This window comes from Salmo salar, unplaced genomic scaffold (assembly GCF_905237065.1).
Source record: "Salmo salar unplaced genomic scaffold, Ssal_v3.1, whole genome shotgun sequence".
NCBI classification, from domain to species: Eukaryota; Metazoa; Chordata; class Actinopteri; order Salmoniformes; family Salmonidae; genus Salmo; species Salmo salar.
Genome location: NW_025548914.1, coordinates 1 through 20000, shown reverse-complemented (window position 1 = coordinate 20000; position 20000 = coordinate 1). Strand labels below are relative to the sequence as shown.

Sequence of the window (20000 nt, the reverse complement as noted above, 5' to 3'; positions counted from 1 at the left end):
CAGTCACAGATGAAGAGAGGAGGAGGAGACCAGACAGTACAGTCACAGACGAAGAGGAGGAGACCAGACAGTACAGTCACAGACGAAGAGAGGAGACCAGACAGTACAGTCACAGATGAAGAGAGGAGGAGGAGACCAGACAGTACAGTCACAGATGAAGAGAGGAGGAGGAGACCAGACAGTACAGTCACAGATGAAGAGAGGAGGAGGACCAGACAGTACAGTCACAGACGAAGAGAGGAGGAGGAGACCAGACAGTACAGTCACAGATGAAGAGAGGAGGAGGAGACCAGACAGTACAGTCACAGATGAAGAGAGGAGGAGACCAGACAGTAGAGTCACAGATGAAGAGAGGAGGAGGAGACCAGACAGTAGAGTCACAGATGAAGAGAGGAGGAGGAGACCAGACAGTACAGTCACAGATGAAGAGAGGAGGAGGAGACCAGACAGTACAGTCACAGATGAAGAGAGGAGGAGGAGACCAGACAGTACAGTCACAGACGAAGAGAGGAGGAGACCAGACAGTACAGTCACAGACGAAGAGAGGAGACCAGACAGTACAGTCACAGACGAAGAGAGGAGACCAGACAGTACAGTCACAGACGAAGAGAGGAGGAGGAGGAGACCAGACAGTACAGTCACAGACGAAGAGAGGAGAACAGACAGTACAGTCACAGACGAAGAGGAGGAGACCAGACAGTACAGTCACAGACGAAGAGAGGAGGAGACCAGACAGTACAGTCACAGACGAAGAGAGGAGGAGACCAGACAGTACAGTCACAGACGAAGAGAGGAGACCAGACAGTACAGTCACAGACGAAGAGAGGAGACCAGACAGTACAGTCAGACGAAGAGAGGAGACCAGACAGTACAGTCACAGACGAAGAGGAGGAGACCAGACAGTACAGTCACAGACGAAGAGAGGAGGAGACCAGACAGTACAGTCAGACAAAGAGAGGAGGAGACCAGACAGCACAGTCACAGACGAAGAGGAGGAGACAGACAGTACAGTCACAGACGAGGAGGAGGAGACCAGACAGTACAGTCACAGACGAAGAGAGGAGGAGACCAGACAGTACAGTCACAGACGAAGAGGAGGAGACCAGACAGTACAGTCACAGACGAAGAGAGGAGGAGACCAGACAGTACAGTCAGACGAAGAGGAGGAGACCAGACAGCACAGTCACAGACGAGGAGGAGGAGACCAGACAGTACAGTCACAGACGAAGAGAGGAGGAGACCAGACAGTACAGTCACAGACGAAGAGGAGGAGACCAGACAGTACAGTCACAGACGAAGAGAGGAGGAGACCAGACAGTACAGTCAGACGAAGAGAGGAGGAGACCAGACAGCACAGTCACAGACGAAGAGGAGGAGACAGACAGTACAGTCACAGACGAGGAGGAGGAGACCAGACAGTACAGTCACAGACGAAGAGAGGAGGAGACCAGACAGTACAGTCACAGACGAAGAGAGGAGGAGACCAGACAGTACAGTCACAGACGAAGAGAGGAGGAGACCAGACAGTACAGTCACAGACGAAGAGAGGAGGAGACCAGACAGTACAGTCACAGACGAAGAGAGGAGACCAGACAGTACAGTCACAGACGAAGAGAGGAGGAGACCAGACAGTACAGTCACAGACGAAGAGGAGGAGACCAGACAGTACAGTCACAGACGAAGAGAGGAGGAGACCAGACAGTACAGTCACAGACGAAGAGAGGAGACCAGACAGTACAGTCACAGACGAAGAGGAGGAGACCAGACAGTACAGTCACAGACGAAGAGGAGGAGACCAGACAGTACAGTCACAGACGAAGAGAGGAGGAGACCAGACAGTACAGTCACAGACGAAGAGAGGAGGAGACCAGACAGTACAGTCACAGACGAAGAGGAGGAGACCAGACAGTACAGTCACAGACGAAGAGAGGAGACCAGACAGTACAGTCACAGACGAAGAGAGGAGGAGACCAGACAGTACAGTCACAGACGAAGAGAGGAGGAGACCAGACAGTACAGTCACAGACGAAGAGGAGGAGACAGACAGTACAGTCACAGACGAAGAGAGGAGACCAGACAGTACAGTCAGACGAAGAGAGGAGACCAGACAGTACAGTCACAGACGAAGAGAGGAGGAGACCAGACAGCACAGTCACAGACGAAGAGAGGAGGAGACCAGACAGCACAGTCACAGACGAAGAGGAGGAGACAGACAGTACAGTCACAGACGAAGAGGAGGAGACCAGACAGTACAGTCACAGACGAAGAGGAGGAGACCAGACAGTACAGTCACAGACGAAGAGGAGGAGACCAGACAGTACAGTCACAGACGAAGAGAGGAGACCAGACAGTACAGTCACAGACGAAGAGAGGAGGAGACCAGACAGTACAGTCACAGACGAAGAGAGGAGGAGACCAGACAGCACAGTCACAGACGAAGAGAGGAGGAGACCAGACAGTACAGTCACAGACGAAGAGAGGAGGAGACCAGACAGTACAGTCACAGACGAAGAGAGGAGGAGACCAGACAGTACAGTCACAGACGAAGAGAGGAGGAGACCAGACAGTACAGTCACAGACGAAGAGAGGAGGAGACCAGACAGTACAGTCACAGACGAAGAGAGGAGACCAGACAGTACAGTCACAGACGAAGAGAGGAGGAGGAGACCAGACAGTACAGTCACAGACGAAGAGAGGAGGAGGAGACCAGACAGTACAGTCACAGACGAAGAGAGGAGGAGGAGACCAGACAGTACAGTCACAGACGAAGAGAGGAGGAGGAGACCAGACAGTACAGTCACAGACGAAGAGAGGAGGAGGAGACCAGACAGTACAGTCACAGACGAAGAGGAGGAGACCAGACAGTACAGTCACAGACGAAGAGAGGAGACCAGACAGTACAGTCACAGACGAAGAGAGGAGGAGGACCAGACAGTACAGTCACAGACGAAGAGAGGAGACCAGACAGTACAGTCACAGACGAAGAGAGGAGGAGGACCAGACAGTACAGTCACAGACGAAGAGAGGAGACCAGACAGTACAGTCACAGACGAAGAGAGGAGACCAGACAGTACAGTCACAGACGAAGAGGAGGAGACCAGACAGTACAGTCACAGACGAAGAGAGGAGACCAGACAGTACAGTCACAGACGAAGAGGAGGAGACAGACAGTACAGTCACAGACGAAGAGAGGAGGAGGAGACCAGACAGTACAGTCACAGACGAAGAGAGGAGGAGGAGACCAGACAGTACAGTCACAGACGAAGAGGAGGAGACCAGACAGTACAGTCACAGACGAAGAGAGGAGGAGACCAGACAGTACAGTCACAGACGAAGAGAGGAGGAGACCAGACAGTACAGTCACAGACGAAGAGAGGAGGAGACCAGACAGTACAGTCACAGACGAAGAGAGGAGGAGACCAGACAGTACAGTCACAGACGAAGAGAGGAGGGTACCAGACAGTACAGTCACAGACGAAGAGAGGAGGAGACCAGACAGTACAGTCACAGACGAAGAGAGGAGGAGACCAGACAGTACAGTCACAGACGAAGAGAGGAGGAGACCAGACAGTACAGTCACAGACGAAGAGAGGAGGAGACCAGACAGTACAGTCACAGACGAAGAGAGGAGACCAGACAGTACAGTCACAGACGAAGAGAGGAGACCAGACAGTACAGTCACAGACGAAGAGAGGAGACCAGACAGTACAGTCACAGACGAAGAGAGGAGACCAGACAGTACAGTCACAGACGAAGAGGAGGAGACCAGACAGTACAGTCACAGACGAAGAGAGGAGACCAGACAGTACAGTCACAGACGAAGAGAGGAGACCAGACAGTACAGTCACAGACGAAGAGAGGAGACCAGACAGTACAGTCACAGACGAAGAGAGGAGGAGACCAGACAGTACAGTCACAGATGAAGAGAGGAGGAGGAGACCAGACAGTACAGTCACAGACGAAGAGAGGAGACCAGACAGTACAGTCACAGACGAAGAGAGGAGACCAGACAGTACAGTCACAGACGAAGAGAGGAGACCAGACAGTACAGTCACAGACGAAGAGAGGAGACCAGACAGTACAGTCACAGACGAAGAGGAGGAGACCAGACAGTACAGTCACAGACGAAGAGAGGAGACCAGACAGTACAGTCACAGACGAAGAGAGGAGGAGACCAGACAGTACAGTCACAGACGAAGAGAGGAGGAGACCAGACAGTACAGTCACAGACGAAGAGAGGAGGAGACCAGACAGTACAGTCACAGACGAAGAGAGGAGGAGACCAGACAGTACAGTCACAGACGAAGAGAGGAGACCAGACAGTACAGTCACAGACGAAGAGAGGAGGAGGAGACCAGACAGTACAGTCACAGACGAAGAGAGGAGGAGGAGACCAGACAGTACAGTCACAGACGAAGAGGAGGAGACCAGACAGTACAGTCACAGACGAAGAGAGGAGGAGGAGACCAGACAGTACAGTCACAGACGAAGAGAGGAGGAGACCAGACAGCACAGTCACAGACGAAGAGAGGAGGAGACCAGACAGTACAGTCACAGACGAAGAGAGGAGGAGACCAGACAGTACAGTCACAGACGAAGAGAGGAGGAGACCAGACAGTACAGTCACAGACGAAGAGAGGAGGAGACCAGACAGTACAGTCACAGACGAAGAGAGGAGACCAGACAGTACAGTCACAGACGAAGAGAGGAGGAGGAGACCAGACAGTACAGTCACAGACGAAGAGAGGAGGAGGAGACCAGACAGTACAGTCACAGACGAAGAGGAGGAGACCAGACAGTACAGTCACAGACGAAGAGAGGAGGAGGAGACCAGACAGTACAGTCACAGACGAAGAGAGGAGACCAGACAGCACAGTCACAGACGAAGAGAGGAGGAGACCAGACAGTACAGTCACAGACGAAGAGAGGAGACCAGACAGTACAGTCACAGACGAAGAGAGGAGGAGACCATACAGTACAGTCACAGACGAAGAGAGGAGGAGACCAGACAGTACAGTCACAGACGAAGAGAGGAGGAGACCAGACAGTACAGTCACAGACGAAGAGAGGAGGAGACCAGACAGTACAGTCACAGACGAAGAGAGGAGGAGACCAGACAGTACAGTCACAGACGAAGAGAGGAGGAGACCAGACAGTACAGTCACAGACGAAGAGAGGAGGAGACCAGACAGTACAGTCACAGACGAAGAGAGGAGGAGACCAGACAGTACAGTCACAGACGAAGAGAGGAGGAGACCAGACAGTACAGTCACAGACGAAGAGAGGAGGAGACCAGACAGTACAGTCACAGACGAAGAGAGGAGACCAGACAGTACAGTCACAGACGAAGAGAGGAGACCAGACAGTACAGTCACAGACGAAGAGAGGAGACCAGACAGTACAGTCACAGACGAAGAGAGGAGACCAGACAGTACAGTCACAGACGAAGAGAGGAGACCAGACAGTACAGTCACAGACGAAGAGAGGAGACCAGACAGTACAGTCACAGACGAAGAGAGGAGACCAGACAGTACAGTCACAGACGAAGAGAGGAGACCAGACAGTACAGTCACAGACGAAGAGAGGAGGAGGACCAGACAGTACAGTCACAGACGAAGAGAGGAGACCAGACAGTACAGTCACAGACGAAGAGAGGAGGAGGACCAGACAGTACAGTCACAGACGAAGAGAGGAGACCAGACAGTACAGTCACAGACGAAGAGAGGAGGAGGACCAGACAGTACAGTCACAGACGAAGAGAGGAGACCAGACAGTACAGTCACAGACGAAGAGAGGAGACCAGACAGTACAGTCACAGACGAAGAGGAGGAGACCAGACAGTACAGTCACAGACGAAGAGAGGAGACCAGACAGTACAGTCACAGACGAAGAGAGGAGACAGACAGTACAGTCACAGACGAAGAGAGGAGGAGGAGACCAGACAGTACAGTCACAGACGAAGAGAGGAGGAGGAGACCAGACAGTACAGTCACAGACGAAGAGAGGAGGAGGAGACCAGACAGTACAGTCACAGACGAAGAGAGGAGGAGACCAGACAGTACAGTCACAGACGAAGAGAGGAGGAGACCAGACAGTACAGTCACAGACGAAGAGAGGAGGAGACCAGACAGTACAGTCACAGACGAAGAGAGGAGGAGACCAGACAGTACAGTCACAGACGAAGAGAGGAGGAGACCAGACAGTACAGTCACAGACGAAGAGAGGAGGAGACCAGACAGTACAGTCACAGACGAAGAGAGGAGGAGACCAGACAGTACAGTCACAGACGAAGAGAGGAGGAGACCAGACAGTACAGTCACAGACGAAGAGAGGAGGAGACCAGACAGTACAGTCACAGACGAAGAGAGGAGGAGACCAGACAGTACAGTCACAGACGAAGAGAGGAGACCAGACAGTACAGTCACAGACGAAGAGAGGAGACCAGACAGTACAGTCACAGACGAAGAGAGGAGACCAGACAGTACAGTCACAGACGAAGAGAGGAGACCAGACAGTACAGTCACAGACGAAGAGGAGGAGACCAGACAGTACAGTCACAGACGAAGAGAGGAGACCAGACAGTACAGTCACAGACGAAGAGAGGAGGAGACCAGACAGTACAGTCACAGACGAAGAGAGGAGACCAGACAGTACAGTCACAGACGAAGAGAGGAGACCAGACAGTACAGTCACAGACGAAGAGAGGAGACCAGACAGTACAGTCACAGACGAAGAGAGGAGACCAGACAGTACAGTCACAGACGAAGAGAGGAGACCAGACAGTACAGTCACAGACGAAGAGGAGGAGACCAGACAGTACAGTCACAGACGAAGAGAGGAGACCAGACAGTACAGTCACAGACGAAGAGAGGAGGAGACCAGACAGTACAGTCACAGACGAAGAGAGGAGGAGACCAGACAGCACAGTCACAGACGAAGAGAGGAGGAGACCAGACAGTACAGTCACAGACGAAGAGAGGAGGAGACCAGACAGTACAGTCACAGACGAAGAGAGGAGGAGACCAGACAGTACAGTCACAGACGAAGAGAGGAGGAGACCAGACAGTACAGTCACAGACGAAGAGAGGAGGAGACCAGACAGTACAGTCACAGACGAAGAGAGGAGGAGACCAGACAGTACAGTCACAGACGAAGAGAGGAGACCAGACAGTACAGTCACAGACGAAGAGAGGAGGAGAGACCAGACAGCACAGTCACAGACGAAGAGAGGAGGAGGAGACCAGACAGTACAGTCACAGACGAAGAGGAGGAGACCAGACAGTACAGTCACAGACGAAGAGAGGAGGAGACCAGACAGTACAGTCACAGACGAAGAGAGGAGGAGGAGACCAGACAGTACAGTCACAGACGAAGAGGAGGAGACCAGACAGTACAGTCACAGACGAAGAGAGGAGGAGACAGTACAGTACAGTCACAGACGAAGAGAGGAGACCAGACAGCACAGTCACAGACGAAGAGAGGAGGAGAACCAGACAGTACAGTCACAGACGAAGAGAGGAGGAGGACCAGACAGTACAGTCACAGACGAAGAGAGGAGGAGACCATACAGTACAGTCACAGACGAAGAGAGGAGGAGACCAGACAGTACAGTCACAGACGAAGAGAGGAGGAGGAGACCAGACAGTACAGTCACAGACGAAGAGGAGGAGACCAGACAGTACAGTCACAGACGAAGAGAGGAGGAGACAGTACAGTACAGTCACAGACGAAGAGAGGAGACCAGACAGCACAGTCACAGACGAAGAGAGGAGGAGACCAGACAGTACAGTCACAGACGAAGAGAGGAGACCAGACAGTACAGTCACAGACGAAGAGAGGAGGAGACCATACAGTACAGTCACAGACGAAGAGAGGAGGAGACCAGACAGTACAGTCACAGACGAAGAGAGGAGACCAGACAGTACAGTCACAGACGAAGAGAGGAGGAGACCAGACAGTACAGTCACAGACGAAGAGAGGAGGAGACCAGACAGTACAGTCACAGACGAAGAGAGGAGGAGACCAGACAGTACAGTCACAGACGAAGAGAGGAGGAGACCAGACAGTACAGTCACAGACGAAGAGAGGAGGAGACCAGACAGTACAGTCACAGACGAAGAGAGGAGGAGACCAGACAGTACAGTCACAGACGAAGAGAGGAGACCAGACAGTACAGTCACAGACGAAGAGAGGAGACCAGACAGTACAGTCACAGACGAAGAGAGGAGGAGACCAGACAGTACAGTCACAGACGAAGAGAGGAGACCAGACAGTACAGTCACAGACGAAGAGAGGAGACCAGACAGTACAGTCACAGACGAAGAGAGGAGACCAGACAGTACAGTCACAGACGAAGAGAGGAGACCAGACAGTACAGTCACAGACGAAGAGAGGAGGAGGAGACCAGACAGTACAGTCACAGACGAAGAGAGGAGGAGGACCAGACAGTACAGTCACAGACGAAGAGAGGAGGAGACCAGACAGTACAGTCACAGAGTCACACTCTGAACCAGGTGAGGTGCTGTCAGACAGCTGATTGGTTACATAATGACCGTGCTGTCAGACAGCTGATTGGTTACATAATGACCGTGCTGTCAGACAGCTGATTGGCTACATAATGACCGTGCTGTCAGACAGCTGATTGGCTACATAATGACCGTGCTGTCAGACAGCTGATTGGCTACATAATGACCGTGCTGTCAGACAGCTGATTGGTTACTTGATGAAGGCAGTCACACATTTAGAAAGATACTTATTCAATCATACTTAACCTGATTAGCATACTTAACCTGAATAGCATATTTAACCTGGTTAGCATACTTAACCTGGTTAGCATACTTAACCTGGTTAGAACCATTTCAAGTTAGTAGGAGGACTGGTAAACAAACAAACTACAATTTTTATTAGCACAATTAGTTTGAGTGACTTTGCTAGCTAACTAGGTAATTACTAGGCTAAGCTGGTCTTTTCAGTTCGCTGCAGCTAACGACTGGAACGAGCTGCAACAAACACTCAAACTGGACAGTTTTATCTCCATCTCTTCATTCAAAGACTCAAATCATGGACAGTCTTACTGACAGTTGTGGCTGCTTTGTGTGATGTATTGTTGTCTCAACCTTCTTTGACCCTTTGTGCTGTTGTCTGTGGCCCAATAATGTTTGTACCATGTTTTGTTCTGCTACCATGTTGTTGTCATGTTGCTACCATGTTGTCATGTTGTGTTGCTACCATGCTGTGTTGTCATGTTGTGTTTCTACCATGTTGTGTTTCTACCATGTTGTGTTGCTACCATGCTGTGTTGTCATGTTGTGTTGCTACCATGCTGTGTTGCGTTGCTACCATGTTGTGTTGCTACCATGTTGTGTTGCTACCATGTTGTCATGTTGTGTTGCTACCATGCTGTGTTGTCATGTTGTATTGCTACCATGCTGTGTTGTCATGTTGTGTTGCTACCATGCTGTGTTGTCATGTTGTGTTGCTACCATGCTGTGTTGTCATGTTGTGTTTCTACCATGCTGTGTTGTCATGTTGTGTTGCTACCATGCTGTGTTGTCATGTTGTGTTGCTACCTTGCTGTGTTGTTGTCTTAGGTCTCTCTTTATGTTGTGTTGTGTTGTTACCATGCTGTGTTGCTACCATGTTGTGTTGTCATGTTGTGTTACTACCATGCTGTGTTGTCATGTTGTGTTGCTACCTTGCTGTGTTGTTGTCTTAGGTCTCTCTTTATGTTGTGTTGTGTTGTGTTGCTACCGTCATGTGTTGTTGTGTTGCTACCATGCTGTGTTGCTACCTTGCTGTGTTGTCATGTTGTGTTGCTACCTTGCTGTGTTGTCATGTTGCTACCTTGCTGTGTTGTTGTCTTAGGTCTCTCTTTATGTTGTGTTGTGTTGTGTTGCTACCTTGCTGTGTTGTTGTGTTGCTACCTTGCTGTGTTGTTGTCTTAGGTCTCTCTTTATGTTGTGTTGTGTTGTGTTGCTACCTTGCTGTGTTGTTGTCTTAGGTCTCTCTTTATGTTGTGTTGTGTTGTGTTGCTGCCTTGCTGTGTTGTTGTCTTAGGTCTCTCTTTATGTTGTGTTGTGTTGTGTTGCTACCTTGCTGTGTTGTTGTCTTAGGTCTCTCTTTATGTTGTGTTGTGTTGTGTTGCTGCCTTGCTGTGTTGTTGTCTTAGGTCTCTCTTTATGTTGTGTTGTGTTGTCTCTCTTTATGTTGTGTTGTGTTGTCTCTCTTTATGTTGTGTTGTGTTGCTACCATGCTGTGTTGTTGTCTTAGGTCTCTCTTTATGTTGTGTTGTGTTGTCTCTCTTTATGTTGTGTTGTCTCTCTTTATGTTGTGTTGTGTTGTCTCTCTTTATGTTGTGTTGTGTTGTCTCTCTTTATGTTGTGTTGTGTTGTGTTGTGTTGTGTTGTGTTGTGGTGTGGTGTCTCTCTTGTCATGATGTGTGTTTTGTCCTATAATTATTATTTTTAATCCCAGGCCCCGTATTCTTAACTGACTTGCCTAGTTAAATAAAGGTTTACATTAAAATAAACTGTATATAGGGAATAGTAGTGCACTATACTGTATATAGGGAATAGGGTGCCTAGGTAGTGCACTATACTGTATATAGGGTGCCTAAGCAGTGCACTATACTGTATATAGGGAATAGGGTGCCTAGGTAGTGCACTATACTGTATATAGGGAATAGGGTGCCTAGGTAGTGCACTATACTGTATATAGGGAATAGGGTGCCTAGGTAGTGCACTATACTGAGTGCCTAAGTAGTGCAAACAAATGTCTTTAGATTCACACACAGGTCCTGTACCATGTGACACCTTATTCCCTTATATCTTGACTAGAGCCACATGGGACCAGAGTCAAACGTAGTGCACTACATAGGGAATAGAGTACCGTTTAGGAAGCATGAATATATATAAGGAACCTATTTTCCCACCTCTCTCCCTTCTGTCTCTTCAGGTTACCCCTGTACTCTTCCCAATTGTTCTTCTCAGACAGCTCTCCGGATATAAAGTCCTGGAGGTCGGGCCCGTCATGGACCAGCTCCTTCTTGCGGTCTTTCTGTGCCTGTACCTGGGATGACCTGACCGCTGTGGTCAGTCCGCTGGCGGAGTACACCTACCCACGGACCGGATAGGAATTATCCACAATGAGGACAGTTGTTGTTAAATGCTTCCAACAAAATAAGATGTAGCATGTCAACATCAACAACAACAACAACAAAATGTGTGATATCAAGAACAAGATAAGGATTCATATTAACGTTAGTTGTTAGTATGAATCTTAGCTAGTATGCTAACTCGTATTAGCTAAGTAACCCAAGGCCAGCGGCCAATCAGTTAGTTATGTTAGCATTAGCCATACTTAGCTAGCTAGTATAAACATTGTAAAAAACAAAGAGACATTTCAGTGATATCGTTGCAGTCCGGTCAAGTAGATGTACTTACACGTGTGTTGCATTTGGGACTCAACCACCGGTTGTTGTTGGAGAAACGACCCGCAATAAAACAACTTTGCTTGACCAAAGCCATGACATTACCTAACTAACGTCTGCTAGACGTCTGTCATTGACAAAAACATTTCTCTGGGTGCGAGTACTTAGGCCTGGCATTAAAAAAAAATATATATATATATATAATTATAATAATTTTATAAACGACTTAATTAATCAATTGATCTCGATTCTTTTTTATATCCAGATTTAATTCTAAATGCGATGTGTTTTTTTTCTTTCTGGGGAACCAAAGGCGTATAATTAATTTATCAATATATCGAAGTATTTTTGCTCATCATCAATCGTTTAGTTACGTCTGAATAAACGCGTAGCATGGTGACGGCGTAAAGCACGCTGACGGCGTAAAGCACGCTTGACGGCGTCAAGCACGTACGAAGACTACAATTGCGCGCTGACGTCCTTCCTTCCTCCTTTCCTCTACTACCGGCGAGGTAAGAAATGGTTGGATCATTTTTCTACCGCAACAAAAATCTAACTCCATCTATGTTCCTCGGTATCTAAAACGCCTATTTTTTTTCACCATTACGAATTTACTATATGTATATTGAAATTTCGCATTTGTTATTTCCCCCCCACCATAACTATATAGTTTGTTTTTGCCCCACCAGACCCCCCTTGTCCTGGGCCCAAATCCCCCCCATGCCTGTCCATCTTGTCATTTTAGTAGCCAGGGCAACGTGAATAATGCTCGATGTGTGTAACATATATAACGTTTTGTCTTGTATGTACAATGTAAGCATTATTTCAGACCGTTTCAATGACAGTAGTGTAGGTTTATAAAAGTTGTTAGCCGTGCGGATCGCTAACGTTAGTTTTTGCATGCCTGTTATAGTCGGCTAGCTGTTAAACGTTGCCTTCCTGCGTTTTTTTTATTAACGTTTTACGACTCTACGGTTTAATTTGGACAGTCGACTGTTTATGGACCGATTTGCGTATTGTAGGACATTTGTCAACCGGCTAACTAAATAATTATAAGTCGTGCAGCACACACACACACACACGATGTTAGCTAACTAAAGTAGTTATAAAACTCGCCCTGAAATCCCTAATCCGCTCCTTAACGTTATTAAATGAATTAACATTCTGTATTGCAATCTCCCAACTCCACCTAACTTTACTCTCTGTCTAACCCCAGAATGAAGACCATTCTCAGTAACCAGACTGTGGATATCCCCGACGGTGGTAAGTTTAACCACTTGTTTTAATAAAAATAGGAATTGTTTTTAACCAAACTAGTGTCAAATGTTTACCTACGTTACATAGCGAGTTATTGGTTCAGCCCCCAGAAAAGGACTACACTAACTTAAATGCCTTTGTTGTTTAATTGAACACTAAGGTACTGTAGTCAGTCGGTCTCTGGCTGCCAACCTCAAGAGGTATCGCTGGTGCCCGTCTCTCTGTCAATCCAGCATTTTATCCTGACTACAGTTGGGTTTTAATGACATATATTCTAGTGACGTGGTTCAGATTGTCTAGCTAGTTACTGGTTGTGTGTGTGTGTGTGTGTGTGTAACCCCTGTTGTCGTCTCTGCCGTGCCCCCAGTCGAGGTGAGGTTGAAGGGACGGACTGTCATCGTCAAGGGTCCCCGGGGGTTCTCCGTCGAGAGTTCAACCACATCAACCTGGAACTCAGCCTGCTGGGCAAGACGCACAAAAAGGTTTGGACACTTTGTATAGAAATACTTGGCAATGGCTGCATCCTTACACTTTAATGCACTTTACCCATCATGCTCAGGGCTCTAAAATGGGATGAAATATTTTGCTGTGCGACCAGGTGTATTTTTGGGGGGGAGGAGGGGTTATGTGTGACTATGGGAAAGAGATTTTTTTTTTAAAGTCCCAGATAATAACTGTACTGTTTCAGAGAGCGGCACTAGAGAAACCAGTAGTGCTAATATTGTTTACCATCACTACAGCCAACGGCCTGCTTTGTAGCCCAACCAGGTCAAGAGATAGAACCTATATGTGGTGGGAAACTTAAGGAAAGACTATTTATATTTATATATAGAAATCTTTAATTAATCAAGCCGCTGCAAATATCCTCTGATTTCAGGGTACACTGGTGTGTTTGTCCCTTATATAGTGAGAGGTATTAATACCCTGCTATTGTTTATACATGTCCCTTATATAGTGAGAGGTATTAATACCCTGCTATTGTTTATACATGTCCCTTATATAGTGAGAGGTATTAATACCCTGCTATTGTTTATACATGTCCCTTATATAGTGAGAGGTATTAATACCCTGCTATTGTTTATACATGTCCCTTATATAGTGAGAGGTATTAATACCCTGCTATTGTTTATACATGTCCCTTATATAGTGAGAGGTATTAATACCCTGCTATTGTTTATACATGTCCCTTATATAGTGAGAGGTATTAATACCCTGCTATTGTTTATACATGTCCCTTATATAGTGAGAGGTATTAATACCCTGCTATTGTTTATACATGTCCCTTATATAGTGAGAGGTATTAATACCCTGCTATTGTTTATACATGTCCCTTATATAGTGAGAGGTATTAATACCCTGCTATTGTTTATACATGTCCCTTATATAGTGAGAGGTATTAATACCCTGCTATTGTTTATACATGTCCCTTATATAGTGAGAGGTAATAATACCCTGCTATTGTTTATACATGTCCCTTATATAGTGAGAGGTATTAATACCCTGCTATTGTTTATACATGTCCCTTATATAGTGAGAGGTATTAATACCCTGCTATTGTTTATACATGTCCCTTATATAGTGAGAGGTATTAATACCCTGCTATTGTTTATACATGTCCCTTATATAGTGAGAGGTATTAATACCCTGCTATTGTTTATACATGTCCCTTATATAGTGAGAGGTATTAATACCCTGCTATTGTTTATACATGTCCCTTATATAGTGAGAGGTATTAATACCCTGCTATTGTTTATACATGTCCCTTATATAGTGAGAGGTATTAATACCCTGCTATTGTTTATACATGTCCCTTATATAGTGAGAGGTATTAATACCCTGCTATTGTTTATACATGTCCCTTATATAGTGAGAGGTATTAATACCCTGCTATTGTTTATACATGTCCCTTATATAGTGAGAGGTATTAATACCCTGCTATTGTTTACACAACAGTTGTTTCTACAGGCAACAGTTCCTGAACACAGTAGCCTTTGTGTTTTAGGCTGCAGACCCACCAGGAGTCTATGAAAGACATGACTTCACAGTCCCCCAAAACACAACATATCCCTTGAAAGTTACAACCCCAAATTCTGCCACCCACCCACACATTACCTGCCTCCTCCTCTAACCACTAGGCTACCTGCCTCCTCCTCTAACCACTAGACTACCTGCCTCCTCCTCTAACCACTAGGCTACCCGCCTCCTCCTCTAACCACTAGGCTACCTGCCTCCTCCTCTAACCACTAGGCTACCTGCCTCCTCCTCTAACCACTAGGCTACCTGCCTCCTCCTCTAACCACTAGGCTACCTGCCTCCTCCTCTAACCACTAGGCTACCTGCCTCCTCCTCTAACCACTAGGCTACCTGCCTCCTCCTCTAACCACTAGGCTACCTGCCTCCTCCTCAACCACTAGGCTACCTGCCTCCTCTAACCACTAGGCTACCTGCCTCCTCTAACCACTAGGCTACCTGCCTCCTCTAACCACTAGGCTACCTGCCTCCTCCTCTATCCACTAGGCTACCTGCCTCCTCCTCTAACCACTAGGCTACCTGCCTCCTCCTCTAACCACTAGGCTACCTGCCTCCTCCTCTAACCACTAGGCTACCTGCCTCCTCCTCTAACCACTAGACTACCTGCCTCCTCTAACCACTAGGCTACCTGCCTCCTCCTCTAACCACTAGGCTACCTGCCTCCTCCTCTAACCACTAGGCTACCTGCCTCCTCCTCTAACCACTAGGCTACCTGCCTCCTCCTCTAACCACTAGGCTACCCGCCTCCTCCTCTAACCACTAGGCTACCCGCCTCCTCCTCTAACCACTAGGCTACCCGCCTCCTCCTCTAACCACTAGGCTACCCGCCTCCTCCTCTAACCACTAGGCTACCCGCCTCCTCCTCTAACCACTAGGCTACCTGCCTCCTCTAACCACTAGGCTACCTGCCTCCTCTCAACCACTAGGCTACCTGCCTCCTCTAACCACTAGGCTACCTGCCTCCTCCTCTAACCACTAGGCTACCTGCCTCCTCCTCTAACCACTAGGCTACCTGCCTCCTCCTCTAACCACTAGGCTACCTGCCTCCTCCTCTAACCACTAGGCTACCTGCCTCCTCCTCTAACCACTAGGCTACCCGCCTCCTCCACTAACCACTAGGCTACCCGCCTCCTCCTCTAACCACTAGGCTACCCGCCTCCTCCTCTAACCACTAGGCTACCTGCCTCCTCTAACCACTAGGCTACCTGCCTCCTCTAACCACTAGGCTACCTGCCTCCTCCTCTAACCACTAGGCTACCTGCCTCCTCCTCTAACCACTAGGCTACCTGCCTCCTCCTCTAACCACTAGGCTACCTGCCTCCTCCTCTAACCACTAGGCTACCCGCCTCCTCCTCTAACCACTAGGCTACCCGCCTCCTCCTCTAACCACTAGGCTACCTGCCTCCTCCTCTAACCACTAGGCTACCTGCCTCCTCCTCTAACCACTAGGCTACCTGCCTCCTCCTCTAACCACTAGGCTACCTGCCTCCTCCTCTAACCACTAGGCTACCTGCCTCCTCCTCTAACCACTAGGCTACCTGCCTCCTCTAACCACTAGGCTACCTGCCTCCTCCTCTATCCACTAGGCTCCCTGCCTCCTCCTCTAACCACTAGGCTCCCTGCCTCCTCCTCTAACCACTAGGCTACCTGCCTCCTCCTCTAACCACTAGGCTACCTGCCTCCTCCTCTAACCACTAGACTACCTGCCTCCTCCTCTAACCACTAGGCTACCTGCCTCCTCCTCTAACCACTAGACTACCTGCCTCCTCTAACCACTAGGCTACCTGCCTCCTCCTCTAACCACTAGGCTACCTGCCTCCTCCTCTAACCACTAGGCTACCTGCCTCCTCCTCTAACCACTAGGCTACCTGCCTCCTCCTCTAACCACTAGGCTACCTGCCTCCTCCTCTAACCACTAGGCTACCCGCCTCCTCCTCTAACCACTAGGCTACCCGCCTCCTCCTCTAACCACTAGGCTACCCGCCTCCTCCTCTAACCACTAGGCTACCCGCCTCCTCCTCTAACCACTAGGCTACCTGCCTCCTCCTCTAACCACTAGGCTACCTGCCTCCTCCTCTAACCACTAGGCTACCTGCCTCCTCCTCTAACCACTAGGCTACCTGCCTCCTCCTCTAACCACTAGGCTACCTGCCTCCTCCTCTAACCACTAGGCTACCTGCCTCCTCCTCTAACCACTAGGCTACCTGCCTCCTCCTCTAACCACTAGGCTACCTGCCTCCTCCTCTAACCACTAGGCTACCTGCCTCCTCCTCTATCCACTAGGTTACCCGCCGCCCCAATAAACGAATGTATTTAGTGTTAAATATTAGTGTGTTTCAACAGTAGTTAAGAGAAAATAATAATTTGTTCTTAACTGACTTGCCTAGATAAATAAAGGTTAAAATGAAAGAGTTCATATCGACCTAATAGGCTTTTATCTCAAATAATTTTTTGGGGGGAAAATAAAACATTTATTTTTTTCTGGTTCTTCTACATTTTATGTGGTGTTTTTAAATGTATATCCCTGATTTCATTTCTGTAGTGAACTGCACTTAGTAACTGTTTTGGGGTGATGGTAGTTTTGGTGTAATAACCAGATTTTTTTTTAACGGTGTAGTGAATCGTTCCTAACGGATAGTTCTGGTGGTGCAATATATCCCTCGTCTCTCTGTGTTCCAGCTGCGTGTGGATAAATGGTGGGGCAACAGGAAGGAGCTGGCGACAGTCAGAACCATCTGCAGTCACGTCCAGAACATGATCAAAGGGGTTACCATGGTGAGTGTTGGACCTGTCTCTGTTAGTTACCATGGTGAGTGTTGACCTGTCTCTGTTAGTTACCATGGTGAGTGTTGACCTGTCTCTGTTAGTTACCATGGTGAGTGTTGGTCCTGTCTCTGTTAGTTACCATGGTGAGTGTTGGTCCTGTCTCTGTTAGTTACCATGGTGAGTGTTGACCCGTCTCTGTTAGTTACCATGGTGAGTGTTGGACCTGTCTCTGTTAGTTACCATGGTGAGTGTTGGACCTGTCTCTGTTAGTTACCATGGTGAGTGTTGGACCTGTCTCTGTTAGTTACCATGGTGAGTGTTGGACCTGTCTCTGTTAGTTACCATGGTGAGTGTTGGTCCGGTCTCTGTTAGTTACCATGGTGAGTGTTGACCTGTCTCTGTTAGTTACCATGGTGAGTGTTGACCCGTCTCTGTTAGTTACCATGGTGAGTGTTGGTCCTGTCTCTGTTAGTTACCATGGTGAGTGTTGACCCGTCTCTGTTAGTTACCATGGTGAGTGTTGGTCCTGTCTCTGTTAGTTACCATGGTGAGTGTTGACCTGTCTCTGTTAGTTACCATGGTGAGTGTTGGACCTGTCTCTGTTAGTTACCATGGTGAGTGTTGGACCTGTCTCTGTTAGTTACCATGGTGAGTGTTGGTCCTGTCTCTGTTAGTTACCATGGTGAGTGTTGACCTGTCTCTGTTAGTTACCATGGTGAGTGTTGGACCTGTCTCTGTTAGTTACCATGGTGAGTGTTGGACCTGTCTCTGTTAGTTACCATGGTGAGTGTTGACCTGTCTCTGTTAGTTACCATGGTGAGTGTTGACCCGTCTCTGTTAGTTACCATGGTGAGTGTTGGACCCGTCTCTGTTAGTTACCATGGTGAGTGTTGACCCGTCTCTGTTAGTTACCATGGTGAGTGTTGGTCCTGTCTCTGTTAGTTACCATGGTGAGTGTTGACCTGTCTCTGTTAGTTACCATGGTGAGTGTTGGACCTGTCTCTGTTAGTTACCATGGTGAGTGTTGGTCCTGTCTCTGTTAGTTACCATGGTGAGTGTTGGACCTGTCTCTGTTAGTTACCATGGTGAGTGTTGGACCTGTCTCTGTTAGTTACCATGGTGAGTGTTGGTCCTGTCTCTGTTAGTTACCATGGTGATTGTTGACCTGTCTCTGTTAGTTACCATGGTGAGTGTTGGTCCTGTCTCTGTTAGTTACCATGGTGAGTGTTAGACCTGTCTCTGTTAGTTACCATGGTGAGTGTTGGACCTGTCTCTGTTAGTTACCATGGTGAGTGTTGACCTGTCTCTGTTAGTTACCATGGTGAGTGTTGGACCTGTCTCTGTTAGTTACCATGGTGAGTGTTGGACCTGTCTCTGTTAGTTACCATAGTGAGTGTTGACCCGTCTCTGTTAGTTACCATGGTGAGTGTTGGTCCTGTCTGTTAGTTACCATGGTGAGTGTTGACCTGTCTCTGTTAGTTACCATGGTGAGTGTTGGTCCTGTCTCTGTTAGTTACCATGGTGAGTGTTGGACCTGTCTCTGTTAGTTACCATGGTGAGTGTTGGTCCTGTCTCTGTTAGTTACCATGGTGAGTGTTGGACCTGTCTCTGTTAGTTACCATGGTGAGTGTTGACCTGTCTCTGTTAGTTACCATGGTGAGTGTTGGACCTGTCTCTGTTAGTTACCATGGTGAGTGTTGACCTGTCTCTGTTAGTTACCATGGTGAGTGTTGGTCCTGTCTCTGTTAGTTACCATGGTGAGTGTTGACCTGTCTCTGTTAGTTACCATGGTGAGTGTTGGTCCTGTCTCTGTTAGTTACCATGGTGAGTGTTGGACCTGTCTGTTAGTTACCATGGTGAGTGTTGGACCTGTCTCTGTTAGTTACCATGGTGAGTGTTGACCCGTCTCTGTTAGTTACCATGGTGATACCCTGGCTGCTTGTTGCTCTATAACGCTCTCTCCTCTCTCCAGGGTTTCCGCTATAAGATGCGATCGGTGTACGCCCATTTCCCCATCAACGTTGTGATGCAGGAGAGTGGCGCTCTGGTGGAGATCAGGAACTTCCTGGGGGAGAAATACATCCGTCGCGTCCGCATGAGACAGGGTGAGTCTGAGATGGGACAGGGTGAGACGGGACCTAGATAAATTTGATTACCTTTGCTGTTCTTCGTCAGAATGCACTCCCAGGAATCCTACTTCAACAACAAATGTTGTTTTTGTTCCAAATAATCCATAGTTATGTCCAAATATCTCCGTTTTGTTTGTGCGTTCAGGTCACTATCCAAAGGGTAACGCGCGAGCGCATTTCGAGACAAAACATTTCAAAATGTTCCATTACTGTACTTAGAAGCATGTCAAACGCTGTTTAAAATCAATCTTTATGGTATTTTTCTCGTAAAATAGCGATAATATTCCAACCGGACAACGTTGTATTCATTCAAAAAGGAAGAGAAAAAATGGCGAGGTCTCGTGAACGCGCATTTCCCATCTCTTAGCCACCAGGCAGTCCACTGACAA

General features: G+C 48.1%; 1 protein-coding gene and 1 pseudogene across 1 annotated transcript in view; one reads left to right on the top strand and one right to left on the bottom strand.

Annotated features, from left to right (window-relative positions):
• Positions 1 to 11589, bottom strand: part of LOC106594448 (lipoyl synthase, mitochondrial) — a 20777-nt gene extending 9188 nt beyond the window's left edge. The window contains exons 1-2 of the mRNA XM_045712820.1: positions 11442 to 11589; positions 10931 to 11112 (exon numbers count right to left, since the gene is read on the bottom strand). Of these exons, the coding sequence (XP_045568776.1) occupies positions 10931 to 11112; positions 11442 to 11525 (266 nt within the window). The 5' untranslated portion in view covers positions 11526 to 11589. The remainder of the gene's footprint in view (positions 1 to 10930; positions 11113 to 11441) is intronic.
• A 1055-nt stretch (positions 11590 to 12644) lies between these two features.
• Positions 12645 to 19708, top strand: LOC106599175 (60S ribosomal protein L9-like; annotated as a pseudogene).
• The last annotated feature ends 292 nt before the right edge of the window (positions 19709 to 20000 follow it).